Source organism: Pithys albifrons, chromosome 13 (genome assembly GCF_047495875.1).
Source record: "Pithys albifrons albifrons isolate INPA30051 chromosome 13, PitAlb_v1, whole genome shotgun sequence".
Lineage (NCBI taxonomy): Eukaryota > Metazoa > Chordata > Aves > Passeriformes > Thamnophilidae > Pithys > Pithys albifrons.
In genome coordinates, this window is record NC_092470.1 from 7408721 (window position 1) to 7423592 (window position 14872).

The 14872-nt window shown below is 41.1% G+C and overlaps 1 protein-coding gene across 1 annotated transcript in view; it reads left to right on the forward strand.

Moving 5' to 3' along the window:
- MYO1E (myosin IE) overlaps window positions 1-14872 on the forward strand; it is a 77885-nt gene that overhangs the window by 25015 nt on the left and 37998 nt on the right. The window contains exons 2-4 of the mRNA XM_071568044.1: window positions 5093-5236; window positions 7907-7996; window positions 8891-8985. Of these exons, the coding sequence (XP_071424145.1) occupies window positions 5093-5236; window positions 7907-7996; window positions 8891-8985 (329 nt within the window). The remainder of the gene's footprint in view (window positions 1-5092; window positions 5237-7906; window positions 7997-8890; window positions 8986-14872) is intronic.

The window sequence follows — 14872 nt, forward strand, 5'->3', positions numbered from 1 at the left end:
GGATGCTTGCTACTGAAAGAAGCTGTCAGAGATTCAGAGTGACAAGGCTTCCCTTTGTGGGCATGAAGATGGTTATTGATGGCATGTAGGTTGTAGGTTAGCCAGAGTTCTGATGGAGAAAGAGAAACAAGGTTCTTTCTCAGGGCCAGAATACACAGTCTCTTGTGATCCCTTGTTTTTAGGGCTTTATTTTTAGTCGCACTATTTTTAAATGGCTTGAAATACAAAAATATTTGCTTTTTTTTTTCCAGTTGAAAGAAAACCCTGTTGTGACACTGCATGACTCAATCTTTTTATAGCCACATCAAATACGTGTGGCTTAGGATAATGTAAAAGTATACAAACAACAATAAGGCAAAAATAAGATACTGTAATACAAGGTGGAGAGCAGCAAAAAAAATCCTGTAAATAAATGTCTTACCAATATTTATTATTTCAGACAAAACAATGATATGCTTTAACCATGTTGTACTGCCAGTACCAAAAGCAGTACAGAAAGTATAGACAGGATTTAGTACGTAGAATTTATTTTACATCTCCCCTCTTGGCATTAATGTAGCAATTGTCTTAATGTCCTAATGAGTGTTAAGGGAAATGTACAAAGTGAGGGTAGAATCAGTTTTTTAGGTTCCTTAGAGTCTTGTTTTGAAGCTGAAGATTGTTTTGATGCCAGGTAGAGAGGACCCTGTTGCCTGGTGGGAATGGGGAATGGTGCTCTGGAGCACCATTGGTGCAGCCAGGTGGGAATGGGAATGGTGTTCTGGAGCACCATTGGTGCAGCCAGGTGGGAATGGGAATGGTGTTCTGGAGCACCATTGGTGCAGCCAGTGGGAATGGGAATGGTGTTCTGGAGCACCATTGGTGCAGCCAGGTGGGAATGGGAATGGTGTTCTGGAGCACCATTGGTGCAGCCAGGTGGGAATGGGAATGGTGTTCTGGAGCACCATTGGTGCAGCCAGTGGGAATGGGAATGGTGTTCTGGAGCACACGGCTCAGGAACAGCAGGCTCCGAGCTCACGGGGTCGGCTCGTGACTCAGAAATATTATTCTTGTCAGTGCAAAGCACATCTGATTTTGAGCCTAAAACAGCAACCAAATGAATAATAACAGCTGACAGCAGTGTGGTACACGCCTTTAATTCCAGCTTTGCCAGTGCAGCCTCCACTCCCTGGGCAACGTCAGGTGCTGGGTTGGAAGCTCAAGAAGAGCCTGAGGGAGGCCTGGCAGCCAGGTTGTTCAGCACTTGTGTTTCCACTTCTGTGGCTTTTAGCAGCCTGTTGAGATGTGTTTCTGTTTTGGGGTTGGGTTTTATGTTGTGTTTTGGTTGTTTTCTTTTTTTTTTTTTGTATTTTTCCTAATCTGCCAAGCTCATCTTTTTCCAGCTGCTTAGGCATTGTGTTAGTGCTGACACAAAGACTTATTTGCTTATTTATTGTACAATTAGATCATGTTTTTCGCTGAGAAAACCTAAGAGAAGCCAAGTTGGTGTTTGCTGACATCTGACCTGCACAGCTTGGCCCAGAGCTGGACCCCCAGCTCTGTTTGCCTGGTCTGACCAAGCTCCCAGGGGAGCTGTGTTGGAGTCACAAGGTCCTCCCTGGGGCTTGTGACAGCACTGGCTGTGGGGCATCTCTGCCAGTCTTTGTTCTCCTGGCTCTGAAGTGCCTGGTGAGAACTGGCATTTTCGGAAGAGGGAGCTGAGGAGTCCAGGAGACCTGGAGATCCTGGAGGATCCCTATGGAGAGGGGTGGAGGGAAGACTGTTGTGTGATGGGCTGCAGAGGGCAGTTAGCTGAGAGAAGTAGTCTGAGTGCTCCCTGCTGAGCAGGTTCAAGTTAAGGTGGATACCAGGTAATTAGCCCAGGTGTAAATTGTCTCCAGATTAGAGTGCTGCATTTTTACCTGGTTGGTAGAAAGCTCTCGTTAAAATATAGCTTAAATTCTTAAGAAATATGCAACAAGAGGAAATCATTAATGTTTACATTGTGGACAATTGAAAAGCATTGTAATTTTTGAGTATACATCTTTGATCTTTATCAAATATGTAGCCTGGAGAAAGGTGAAGAGTTGCTTTTATAGCTGTTACAATGTGGAGGTTTCTTTGATGATTGATGTTAAGAAGATCTTATTTTTATTCCCAAACTACATAAAAACCAGTTAGCTGTTAGCTGGATGTGGTTGTAGTACCAGTTGAAAGTGACTGAAGTTGATAAATTCAGGTTAGGCTCTATAATCATCACTCATGCTTGGAAGAGCAAGAACTTGGGAGTGGGTGGTGTCCTGTGGAAACAGCTCTCCCTGTTCTGGTGCCCAGCCCAAGGAGGTGGTGGTGCCCGTTGCAGGTGGCCATGCCACTGGTGTTGGCTTCTGGAGAATGAGAGAGCAAAACTTAACCACGGCTGGTTAGGCCCCACTAAAACTTGAGCTTATTACTAGATCCTAGGGAGAAGTCTGACAATAATCTGCTGATGATTTGCTGGTTCTTTATATATCTGCATGTTTTGAGGGGAAAAGGGTAATTCCAAACTACTGATAGAAACTGCCCTTTAAATTGTGTTACAATATTAACATGAACTACTTGGTGCCACCACTCTCAGGTGTCTTCCCTGCTATTGTTTTCCTGGATTTTTAGGCTGCTGCCTTTTTCTCAAATCTGCCTGGTTTGCCATGTGCCTGTGATCCCACAGCACTCATATTTGGTTGCTGCTGCACATTAGAGCAGGGAAGAGCTGTCAGGGCAGCTGGGCAGCCCTGGCACTGCCCCTCCTGCTTCTGTGCTGGCTCACAGCACTTTGGGAGAGAGCCCTTTGGCCCAGTCGTGTGTGTGGATTAATCACAGTCAACAGCAGCCTCTGGCTTGTGTAGAGCTGCTGTTCTGCAGACAGTGTGCACATTTTCCATGTATCCCGTGGCTTTGCAACCTTTGTCCTCTTCTTGTTGAGCTCACTGGGTCTGATTCTGCAGCTTCCTATGGGAAACTTGATTGTTTCCCCAGTCTCGTTTCTTACACATTTTCTGTATCTGTTATCTGATACTAAACCACATTCTGTATAGCTTTGTGAACAATGTAATTATCCATATTAATTTTGATTCTGTGCATTTATGCCAGTTCCTTTTTCCAAGTGCAGGGTCACAAGTGGCTGATGAGTGCACTGAAGGAAATTGTGTGTCTCTGTTGAACTTCTGTTTTCTCCAAAAACCTGACCTTCAACTAATATTTTCAGTCACATGTTTTATAACAATGGCCGAAATCTTAATTGACTCCTTAATTTTCTCAGGGCTTCCAAATCACAGCTTCCATTGTGCAGATATAAAATTGACAAGGTTCACACGAACTAGGCTAGTTTAAGGTTATTATTTTATTGAAGCTCATGCAAAGTGGTGGATGTTGAAGAAAATCGTCGAGATTGTGTGATTTTGGACGTGTTTACCTGCTGTACTATATTTAAAAGCATGGTTTGATTCAAGTTTGCAGCTGTTGTTCATTGGTGTGGTGGTGGAGCTGCAGCAGGGTAGCAATGGCTGGAGATGTAGCAGAAACACACACAAAGCCTACAGGTTCTGTGCTGGCTGCAGGAATAAAATGGGTGTGGGTTTAGTGCAAGTTAAATTAACTTGAGATAAAAATCCAGTTGGTTGTTGTTTTTTATGTCAGTCAGGCTGAGATGAATCACAGAATCACAGAATCGATTGGGTTGGAAAAGACCTCCAAGATCATCAAGTCCAACCCTTGGTCCAGCTCCAGTCCCTTTACCAGATCATGGCACTCAGTGCCACGACCAATCTCAGTTTAAAAACCTCCAGGGATGGGGAATCCACCCCCTCTCTGGGCAGCCCATTCCAATGCCTGAGCACTCTCTCTGCAAAGAATTTTTTTTCTGATATCCAACTTAAATTTCCCCTGGCAGAGCTTGAGCCTGTGTCCCCTTGTCCTATTGCTGACTGCCTTTAGGCCTGAGTTATTTAATCTGTAAAATCATGCATTATTTTAGTCTGCAAAATACTTTCTAATATTTGCTTATGTTCTGGTGAACATGACTTGATCCTGTATGATGGACACCAGAGCAATGCAGCTAAATCACATTGTTCGAAATTGTGGTATTAAAGAATGAGGGGAATTCACAGAACTGGTGTTTTCTGGCCACCTCTGCCTTGGCAGCAAACTGCAGAGCTTCTCAGTGCAAGATGTGCTAATGCCAGCATCGCTAATTTCAGTATTGCGTAAACAAAAATCAAAGTAGAAAAAGGGAAGAGATCAGACCTCCATTAGCATTGTCTGCCAGGCTACAGAAAAGAGGTTTGGGTTTGGAGAGCAGATTTACAGCTGAATTAATAGCCTTCATGTCGACTGGATTTAAATGTGTTTGTAGGTGTATCCATATAACCAAACTACTGTTTGAATCAGCTGGAAAAAAACAGATTTTGATTTCAAGTGGTACAGCACAAAATGTCACAAGTTTTCAGTAACAGCCTGAAATAGTAGTCCCTGCATGTGGGGAGAGAATCTCTCTGTAGATGTGAGTTAACAGAGTGAGTAATAGAGTGGAGGGGCTGGGGAGCCACTCAGCAGACAGGCTAGAGCACAGCGTTGGCAGAACATCCCTGAGCACTCACTGCAGCTTCCTTCCCTCTGAGTAACACCACGTGTGCAGCTTTGACTTGAGAGACTGTAAAGGGAGCAGAATTCACTGTGCTGATGGTGGTAATTATCCTCACTGCTAATAGTTGCACTGTAGGAGTGTAATTTTTTGCATCCTTAGCTTTCAATAACTGCATCTCAGTTGGAATAATTGGGCTTTTTCTGGCTGGATTTAAACACGTCTGCCATCTGAAATCCATTCTGTGTGCAGACAGTCCCAACCCCCCCCATGGCATTACCTTTTGGGTTTGGAGGGCAGTGCAGTTCTTTAGCAGTTCATGGGCAAGCCAGCTGACATCATTTATATATGCTTTTATGGCATGGCCAGATCAAGGAACAGAATTCAATGAAAGAAAAATATTTGGGAATTTGGAATTTGACTAATGGCTTTCAGTTACTTAATGCTGATGAGAACTGTAGTAACCTTTGTGATGCTTCTTGTGCTTCCCTGCAGGGCAGCAAAGGACACTACAGGTACCACTGGCAGAGCCACAATGTCAAGCAGAGTGGAGTGGATGACATGGTTCTGCTTTCCAAAATCACCGAGGATTCCATAGTGGAGAACCTAAAGAAACGATACATGGATGATTATATTTTTGTATCCTTTGGTGGTTTTGGTGGGGCCCTGTGGACTTGCTGAGCTAATGTGACATTAATGATATGTATGTATTCGATTTAAGCAGATTACTCCAAGATGCTGAACATCTGATGTGACAGTTCACCTGAGATAACACAAAATGCTTTGTAAACTGAGCTGATTATGAGGGTTGAAAATAAGATCACTAAAATTGTTTTAATGTATTCTTTCTGATATTTGAAATTTGATGTTGAAAACAGGCCTGTGCCTGCATATATTTATGTATATTATATATATTTATATATTCACATGACCCCTGAAGCCTACTGCAGTAATGCTGCTTCTAAGAGCAAGAATTAAGAGGTTTAATTAAGATGTATATACATTTCTTGATACCATGTTATCTTTTATACCTCCAAAATTCTAATGCTTTCAAAATAGCATTTCTTCTATGACATAACCCCATTTACAACTTATTCTGGAATTGTTAATACTGTGAATCTGTGAATACTGTTAATATTGCTGATGGAAACAGGTGAACATGTCAATACCCATAAATCTTCAGTGTTCTCACCTGAATTTTTCTCTCTGATTAAAGAAAATGTGAAAGATTTAAATACCTGAACATATAACCTAACAAGCAAAACAGACTCCAGCATCCCAGGTTTGCCTTTTTAACAAAATAAAAATTCCTGTGAAACCAGTTCGTTAAGATGAGTCCCTGTTTCATTTTTAGTTTTCACAATGTAACATGAGCTGCAGGAATGAATTTGGTAAATACTCCTCAATGATTATGTACTAGAAAGTTATACTGTTACTTCTGCTGCTCTGGCCAGGTTTTGGTCCTTACTAGTTGTGTCTGGAGAATGGTTTCCCTGAAGAGTTTACCATTTGTTGGCAGAAAGGGAAGGAAACATAACATCTCTTGACTGTTTCTATATATTCAAATGATCAAGAGCTACATAGCAGCTCAATTTAGCAAGGACTGGTAGAGAAAATGAATGTGGCAGTTGTGGTGGCATTTCCATCCCAAACTGCAGAGGTTTCCATGTGTGTGGACATGGGTTTGGATCCTCTCTTCAATAAAGTACCACACTATTGTTAGATTTGCCTTGCAGGAACATGATGAAGTTGCACAGTACGTGCCAAACTGTAGTACTGGGACAAGCTGCAGAATTCTTCCTATTGGTAACACGAGTGCTTTGGTCCCCATGGAATGCTGCCTCTTCCATGCAGCACAGTCACAAAGGTGCCAGTTCTCTGTGCTGAAGAAATGCTTTTATGCTTTTTTCCTTGAGAAAATAGTGAGATTAACATGGAGGTGATCTCCCACTGAAGCAGGAATATTTTCCAAGAAGACATCTGTTCACATTGAGGGATCAGAGTTGTCCCTCATATACGGAGAAAGACTCCTTTTGCAGTTCTGCAAAGGCTTTTCATTCTAAAAGGATTATCATCTCTTGAATATTTCAGTTGTTTGTGTCCACCCATGAATGAACATTTCTCAGTGCTGCATTACACAGAGATGACCGAATCCCCCCAGAAAATGCTGGTATTGTTTACCAACAGAAAACCGTCACTTTGGGTGTTTGTGCTGGCACAATGAGGAATTGATTTACTACATTCGAGACCCAGATGTTGTCAGGCTTTTTTGAATTAAATTTAAAGTGCGTGAGGAAAACATTGCAAATTAATATTACAGAAATGATGTTCATTGAGTTATGCTTCTTCTCTAGCACGTTACCTTTTGTGCTGTGGCACCACAATAATAGACTCTTACACAGGACAATTCAGCAGCAGAAATGTGTTCATTTTCCTACTTTTGTACAGAAAGCTTGGATAGCAAGGTTGTCTGTGAACAGTTCCAGAATGTTAAATGAAAGCTACAGTGCATTTTGGGGTGGGTGCACTGCTAACTCCCAGCTCAGGGAAAATGATCCTGGCACTGCTTTATGTGCCTGTGCAGCACCATCAGTTGCCTCTCAAAAATGTCTCAGGTGTTTTGTAAATGCAGGGACCTGCAGCTGAGTGCAGGGTGGGGAAATACTGTAGGCAGAAGGTTGCAAAAATGCTAACAGTGGTTTGAGTCTGAGTGTCCTTGAATGGGGCAGCCTGCAGGGGAGGACTCCTGGGGGCTTCCAGGAGTTATGCTCATAAAATAACAGCACACACTGAATTCCCAAATTCCCTGAGCTCCCCCACCAGTACAGGCAGTGAGTAATTGTCTGAGTTAGCTCAGCAGTGACCATTTCCATCGACTCTGCTTGCTCAGCACTGTCTCTGTGAGATCACAATGTGTCACTGCACTGAATTCTGCAAAGGTCAAACTAATATTTTCTAATCCTGACGAGGCAACCTCCTCAGTTACAAAGGAGTAGAACAGTTTAAATATGCCATTTCCTTTCTGTCTTTTTGTTCAAGATGTGTTGTGTTTGGGCCTTCAATACATGTTTCTCTACTTAGGTTGTCCTAAAATAAATATTTTGATAATATGAAAATATGCCATTGAATTATAGGTTTATATTCTTGCAAGCCTGCTAATTTAATTTTTATTAGCAATTGTTATAAACTGTGGGTTTTTTTACTATTATTTGAAGCTGTGCTGTATTCTGTAATAGGTGGAAAAGGTATTTGTCACTAGTAATAAGATAATACTTTATGAAAGTAAGTTACCTTAACTTCTGACTGCAGACATATATTGGCTCTGTTTTAATCTCCGTGAATCCTTTCAAGCAAATGCCATATTTTGGGGAAAAGGAAATTGAAATGTACCAAGGAGCAGTAAGTAAAGCAGCTTAAAATGTAGTGCAACATTCTGGGGCTTGGAAATATTACTGTACGTGATTTAACACTTAGAAGCATTTGTTTGTGTGCTTTGATAGCATTGTACTGGCCTGGGAGGGCTTGGCAGGTATCCATGGCCATATACTGGGTCTCCAAATTGAGCTCCCTGGATCATAACATTAGTATTTCAAGAAAATACTTGTATTGATTAGCTCTAATCTATATCAGGTATCTCCTTGACATGTCCCTGCTCCTGCAAAGGCAGTTTTTAAGCTGCCATAAGCCTAAAGTGGTGCAGGGTATAAAACATACATTAGTGGATTTGGAGACTGTGACATGGCAACTCTCAAACTGGACAAGAAGAATAAAAAACTGGAGATGCCAAAATTAGATGCCACTTTTGAAACTACAGCTTGAAGAGTGAGGCAGCACAAGAACATTAAAGACTTCAGATTCAGTTTCCTGCTCTGCTTGAATTGGGCTTGTCCATGGATGGGGGAAACTGGTTTGAATGGGCTGCAAACAGGACACCCAGACCAGGCTCTGAGTGCTGGTTTAGGCAGAGTATTGTCACCATGGGATTACTGGGGGAATAGGCTTAAATGATGGGAATTTCTCTTGGACAAGTAATATGTTTCCAGCACAGACCATTTTTAGAAGAGCGTGTTTACAAAAAAGTTTAGAAGAAAATTATGGATGAGAGAAGGATCACTAACAAAGCCCAGAGATTCTGGTTTGTTTTTATTTAATGAACAAAAAAATTCAGTACAAAGTGGGATTCAGAATTGTTTTTTCAGGAAAATAATTCTTCCAATTTAAATAGAAATTTGTTTTCCTCTTTCTGCATTGTTTTAATGCTTTGTTGAAAAATCGTTCTCTTTTTCCTTCTAGGCACAGTATGAAAACCCACCACATATTTATGCTCTTGCAGACAGCATGTACAGAAACATGATTATTGACAGAGAAAATCAGTGTGTCATCATTAGGTAAGAAGATGATGTGTAAGAAACATTTTATCATCTTCTTTTGGTGTTTTAATTTCAAAGAGCAGAAAAGTTTATTATCTCACTAAAAGTCTTCCATATCCATGTTCATGTTTTGGGATTTTCTAGGGTAGCCAAGTGCTTTCTGACCTTTCATTTTGTTTTCCAGTAAAATCCTGATGATAGCTTAACCACAAGAAATCTCTTACTTCCATTCCTGTCCAATGCCAAATGGATTAACAACTGCAGCAGCCACAGATACTGTTCAGTCCAACAATCCCACATGGACTGCATTTACCGTGGGCTTTTGTTCCTTTTGGAATTTTGCTTGCCTTCAGTCAGAGAACAAAGGAGAAGGGAGATACTGGAAAATTAGTTTTGTCTTCACTATTAATCTATTTTAATTATTAAGCTGAGAGAATTCGCTGTAGAATTATTACTCAACTTTTTTGATGACAGGCATTATTTAAGTGACAATCAAAGTGAATTTTGGGACCAGGGTTGTGCTTTGTTCTCATCTGTGGATTTTACAGGTAAAATGTGTGGAGAGCAAGAACTGCAGGATGCCTGAGCTGGTGCAGTGTGCTCTTCTGAGTTCCCTCTGCCACCGGAGGGGCAGAGTTCCCTGGGCTGCCCCTGGGGCTGCACTTGGCCCACAGGGTTGGTTTCCAAAGCAGGAGATGCATCTCAGGGGCTGTGCAGGGATTTTACACGTGGTGTAGACCAGGTGGGAACAGTTTGCTGCACTGAGCTGTGTTCCCACCAGGGCCCCTGGAGACAGCACAGTGCCTTGTGAGACAGAAAGAGCTCTTCTTCCTGTCACTCCTGTGCCTGAATTGTTCCCTGAGCTCAGTCCTTGTCTTTGGAAGACTGTTGCTGTGCTGAACTTTACTGGTCACGTGGAATCAATGGGTAAAATTGGAATTTATTTTGCTTTTTCTACAAAGCTACATCCCAGAGCCTGCTGTGTTTCACAGAAAGCTAAATTTTTAGTGAAAGCCTTTGAACTGAAGTGAATTGTGATTAAAAATCCAATTTTTTGATCTGGTGCCCCAAAGTGCCATGAGTGCAGAGAGTCACATTTTCAGAGAGCCAAGATGCAGATCTGAGGTACAGACTTCAGTTTTAATTTCATGTGAATATTGTTGTGCTTGAATGATGTGTGATGTGCTCTTTGGAATGTGCATTTTGTATGTGCAGAGGGTAATTTCTCTCAGTGTGGGCACAGCCTATTAAAGATCTGCAGGAGTTTATTGAAATCTACTGCAAATCTGAAACAAGAAAAGTCATATTTGCCAGGGACATCTGAGAGAGGGTTTTTTTCCTTTATACACATTTATTTTTCCTTTGATTATTCTTATTACAGACACTAAAAACTTCAGACTAGACATATAGGTAGTTTTCATGATGGTATTTGATCTTTTAGGACACTTGGAAATAATTTTTATGAAATCAATTAACTCAGCTGTTCACAAAATTGATTTTGCTTAGTTCATATTTTAATACTTTGGACTGCATTCGATTTAAACTGTTTAGATACATCCTGCATTTTATGATTTAATGTATCACTATTTCTACGTACTAAGGCTGCCTTAAGGATGAGGTTTCTTGAAGTTTGGAATTGGTTTGCTTTATTAGTTTATTGCACAAACCAGTGGCACTGAAGTTGCTGGCAGACTGGAAGCTCCCAAAATCCTGCAGCTCTTGAGTACCATTTCTTCCCCTACACTGGTGATTCTCAAAAAATGGAGATACAGTCAGTCCACAGAAACCTGCTGAGCCTGAGCAGTTCCAAATGAACTTTCAGTGAAATACAGCTTTTGCTGTAAGAATTGGTCCTGGGGAGGATGAGTGATGGTAACAATATGGGTATTAGGAGGTGCTGTTTTCTTCTCTGCTTCATAACTAATCTGAATTTGGAGTGATTTCACTGCAAATCCCTGGTGGGACAGAAGGAGAAACACAATCGAGTGCCCAGGTTTTTCCTCCTTTTTGCCCCTCAAGATGGCAGATTTCTCCACTAAAAAAAGGCTTGCAAAGAGAGAAGAAATAAAGTGTAGACTGGCCCTATCTGCAGTCAGATGAGAAGGGACATCTGGCTTATGGTGCATGAGGAGCCCCAGGAATGGGGACAGCAGGATGGTGGGAAGGGCTTGGTGCAATCCTGGGCCTTCCTGCCCTGTGGTTGGGCTGTTGTGGCACCCACCCCTGGGCCTAGGAGCAGACCTGCATTCCTCAGACCAGACTTGTGTTTCCAGGCCAGGGAAGGAAGGTCCCTGCTGTGGTCAGAACACCTTTTGCCAGGATGTTAAATCTAAATAGTGCATTTAGACACTGATAGGAAAAACTCATCCTCTTCAAAAAGTCAGTGAATGAACTGGCAAAACAGATCCAAATACAGTTTTCTGAAAGGCTGAGTAGGTAGCAACCAAAAATAATCTCTTTTCATACGATAATACTAATTTTAAAAGAAAAACTGTTACCAAACAGCCTTTCTAGGACCAGGAAAGTGTTTTTCATTGGCTGAGGATAATTTCAGCATGTGTGTGTTGAGAAAATCCCATGCACACCTGAGATCAGGGCTGAGGGGCTGGGGCTGCTCTGGTGGCTGTTCAGCCAGCAGGGAGGTGGTTCTGGGGGTGCTCCTGGCTCGGGGCAGGTGCAGGCTGAGCCCAGGGGGAAGGATGGAGTGGTGCCCACCAGCCTTCCCTGCTTTGGTTTGCACTGGGCACAGTTCCAGAGGAAGTTCTCTCATAGCAGTTACAGTGGACTTGGATTTCTCATTCAGTTTGTGTGTCACTGAGACGTGGTATTTGATGTAAGCCCTTCTTGGACTAAGCTGATGGGTGTCTTGTCCAACAGACTGTTGGCATTCCTTCTCCATGTGACATGGCAGCCCTTCCAGACTGTCAACAAGGAGTTGTCCAGGCAAGATTTTAATTACAAAGGACTGTCTATTGTGGCTTTTAATTCCTTCTGGACTATCACTGTCCTTTAATTAAGAGAGTGGAGGTTCTGATTAGTATTTTTCTATTCTGTAGTAATTCATGTGTTTCTTCAGAGTGTTCTTAAGGTTTTACCTTTCTGTAAAGCTGAGAACTTTATTTTCACTGGGACTCTGTGACCTCTGCCAGGACATGTTGCCATTGCTTTAAAACACTTTCTCTTGTTTGTAATTCTGGTTTACATTTTCCATTTGTGTGGCAGCCTTTGAGGACAGGAAAGCAATGCATGATGACTGCACACCTGGAAAGGCAATACATCTGAAATAATACAAATATACATTAATGAAAAGGCCATTTACCACCCCAGCTGTTTGTAGTGGACAGCTCATGTCTGGCTTAAGTCTGTTGAGTTCAAAATCTAATGACATTTCTAGCCAGCTTCTGTATCTGAGCTTTCCAGAAGACTCAAATGACTGATTGTTCTAAATCTAACTGGAAATATGGTTGAATTTTAATGAGGAGGTGGTAGAAACAGAAGTCCTAACACAGTGAGGAAAGTCAGGTAAAAGCTCTGATTCCGAAGTAAAAAATATTTCACTGTAGTTAATGCTGCTGAGGCTTCTCTGAACATAGAGAAAGTGAATTTTCTATGTAAACAAACTAAAAAGCTTATCCAAACACATCAGAGTATTTTACATCTCATGTTCTTTACTGGCCAAGACCAAGAGGTCTTTATAAATATTTGGTCTGAAATTTCTACATTGTCTTGGTGATGTAGATAAGCATCCCTTGTGTTGTTCTGCAGCCAGAGATACTGTATGAAATGTCACCCAGAAAATCAATTTTAGGGAGAAGAATTCTGCTATGGATTGGATCCTACTTCTCTGATCACTGATTGAATTTGCTCTGGGAAGGAAACAAGGAGCAAAAAATTTCCCTCTGCATTTGTAGTCTTACTCTGATTTTCGCTACACATTACTTGACTTTGTGGAACAAATTGTCATTTTTCTGAAGTGGCAAATAATGGTGAAAGAATCAATGTGTCTTTCAAAACCTCTTTTTTGTTAAAGATCTAGACTAGATGATGCATTTACTTTTAGCAAGAAAAGTCTGTGAGAAAACTGTCAATACCACAATGCACTTCAAGCCATTGTGAGAATCTTTTCAGCCTTTCAAAACCTTTGTCCTTCCAACATACTTAAAACTGCCAAGCTAGAAAATGATTCTTAACATTTTCTTAAAATAGTTTTAGTTGCAGCAGAGCAGTAAGATATGTATGAAAAATGAGTACCTGAGCTTTACTGGGGGCAGGATACCATCCCATCAGATAAAGCTACTTTGGTTCATAAATAATGTATCATCTTGTTTTATTCCAGTTTAATTGGAGCAATTTGCTGGTCTTTGATCAATAAAGCATAAAACTGAAAAACAGTGTATGCAGGCATAAATCTAATACAAACTCTGGAAGACAGAACTTTCAGCCAAATTAATGTAATAGAAGAGCCCACTTATCTCAAAAGCAGAGACAATAAAATGGAGTTACATTCTGTGGCAGACACTGTGGGGTGAGAAATTTAAGCCACACATAATTTCAACAAGGACAGTTGTTCAAAGTTGTTCGAAATAGGAGGATAATTGATGCATCAAAGAAAATCTTACAGAAAAGCATAATGTTTTTACTGTGTGTTAAATAACACCTGATCAAATTCATGCAGTGTTTGGCACCAGATCTCCTTCTGCTTTCTGTTGGAAACTGCATTTGTAAGCTCAGAGTGTGATTCGGTTTCGGTTGGTTTGTCTGGTTTTACAGCAGAATGAACAAATTTTGGAGAAATGTTGTTTTAATTATTGAAGCATTGCTGATTTGAACTTCTAAAAACAGTTTGCCATTCAGCAATCTCTGTCCCTGTAAATGTAATAGATATGAATAATACAGACTTTGTTCTTGGTGGTGTGGGGAAAAGGTGACTTGAAGAATAATAATATTCACAGGTGGATGATCAAGAGGTACTTTTTCAACTTTTTCAAGTTTTCTGTTTGCTCTGTAAAACTGCTGTCAGGAGAAGACAAAAGCATGAAAACATTTCTGGGAAAAGAATTTAAAAAAGCCTCTCAGTATTTCTGGACTATTTGGAAGCTTTAAAGATGTGAAATGATACTTTCAGCTTGGCAGTTTGGGGAGTTTTTTCAGAATTAAACCTTTGGAAATGTCTCTATTATTCATGTTGATAAGGAGCTCTGAGCTGTTCATTCTCGACAAGTCCTTTTCCTGTGCAGGACATGCTGATGTTTCCCTGGCAGACATTGCTAAAATTCATGCAGGAAAAGATGTGCATTTGATCCACATCCAGGAACAAGTAGGCGCAGGATGGAAGAGTCAACAACATTCACTGAAATTATTCAGGGACTTAAAGACAGCACAGATTTTCACACAAGGGAAAACTATTTTCAGCTGTTTTTATGACATTGAACCAACATCCGTGTGTTGGGGTGTTTTTGTATTGGTATAATTATGCAGGTCATGGTACATCCATTAAGGTCAAAGCTGACTTGAACCAGGATTTCTGTGAGTCTGGAGGAGTTCTGTTGACATGAAAGCAGCTTTAAGGGATGAAGTAAAGTGTGAGGTTGGGTTGTCTGGCAGGCCAGTCCTCCTTCCCTCCTGAGACGCTTTCTGATGGCAAGAAGGGAAAGCTACTGATGTTGTAAACATTATTCACCATTGAAGTGAAATATTATAAAGGAAGGAAGGAATTGTGAAACCTACTGTGGAATATTAAGACTTCTTGTACCCTGTGTCAAGAGGCATAGGAACAGGAAGGTAGTTCTTCCGTCATTCAGGATGTGATTAATAATACCTCATTATTTCATTCAGGAACACCGAAAACAAAAGACTCCTACAATGAAGTGGGTATCTGGCATGGCACTCACAGCTTGGGGTTTCA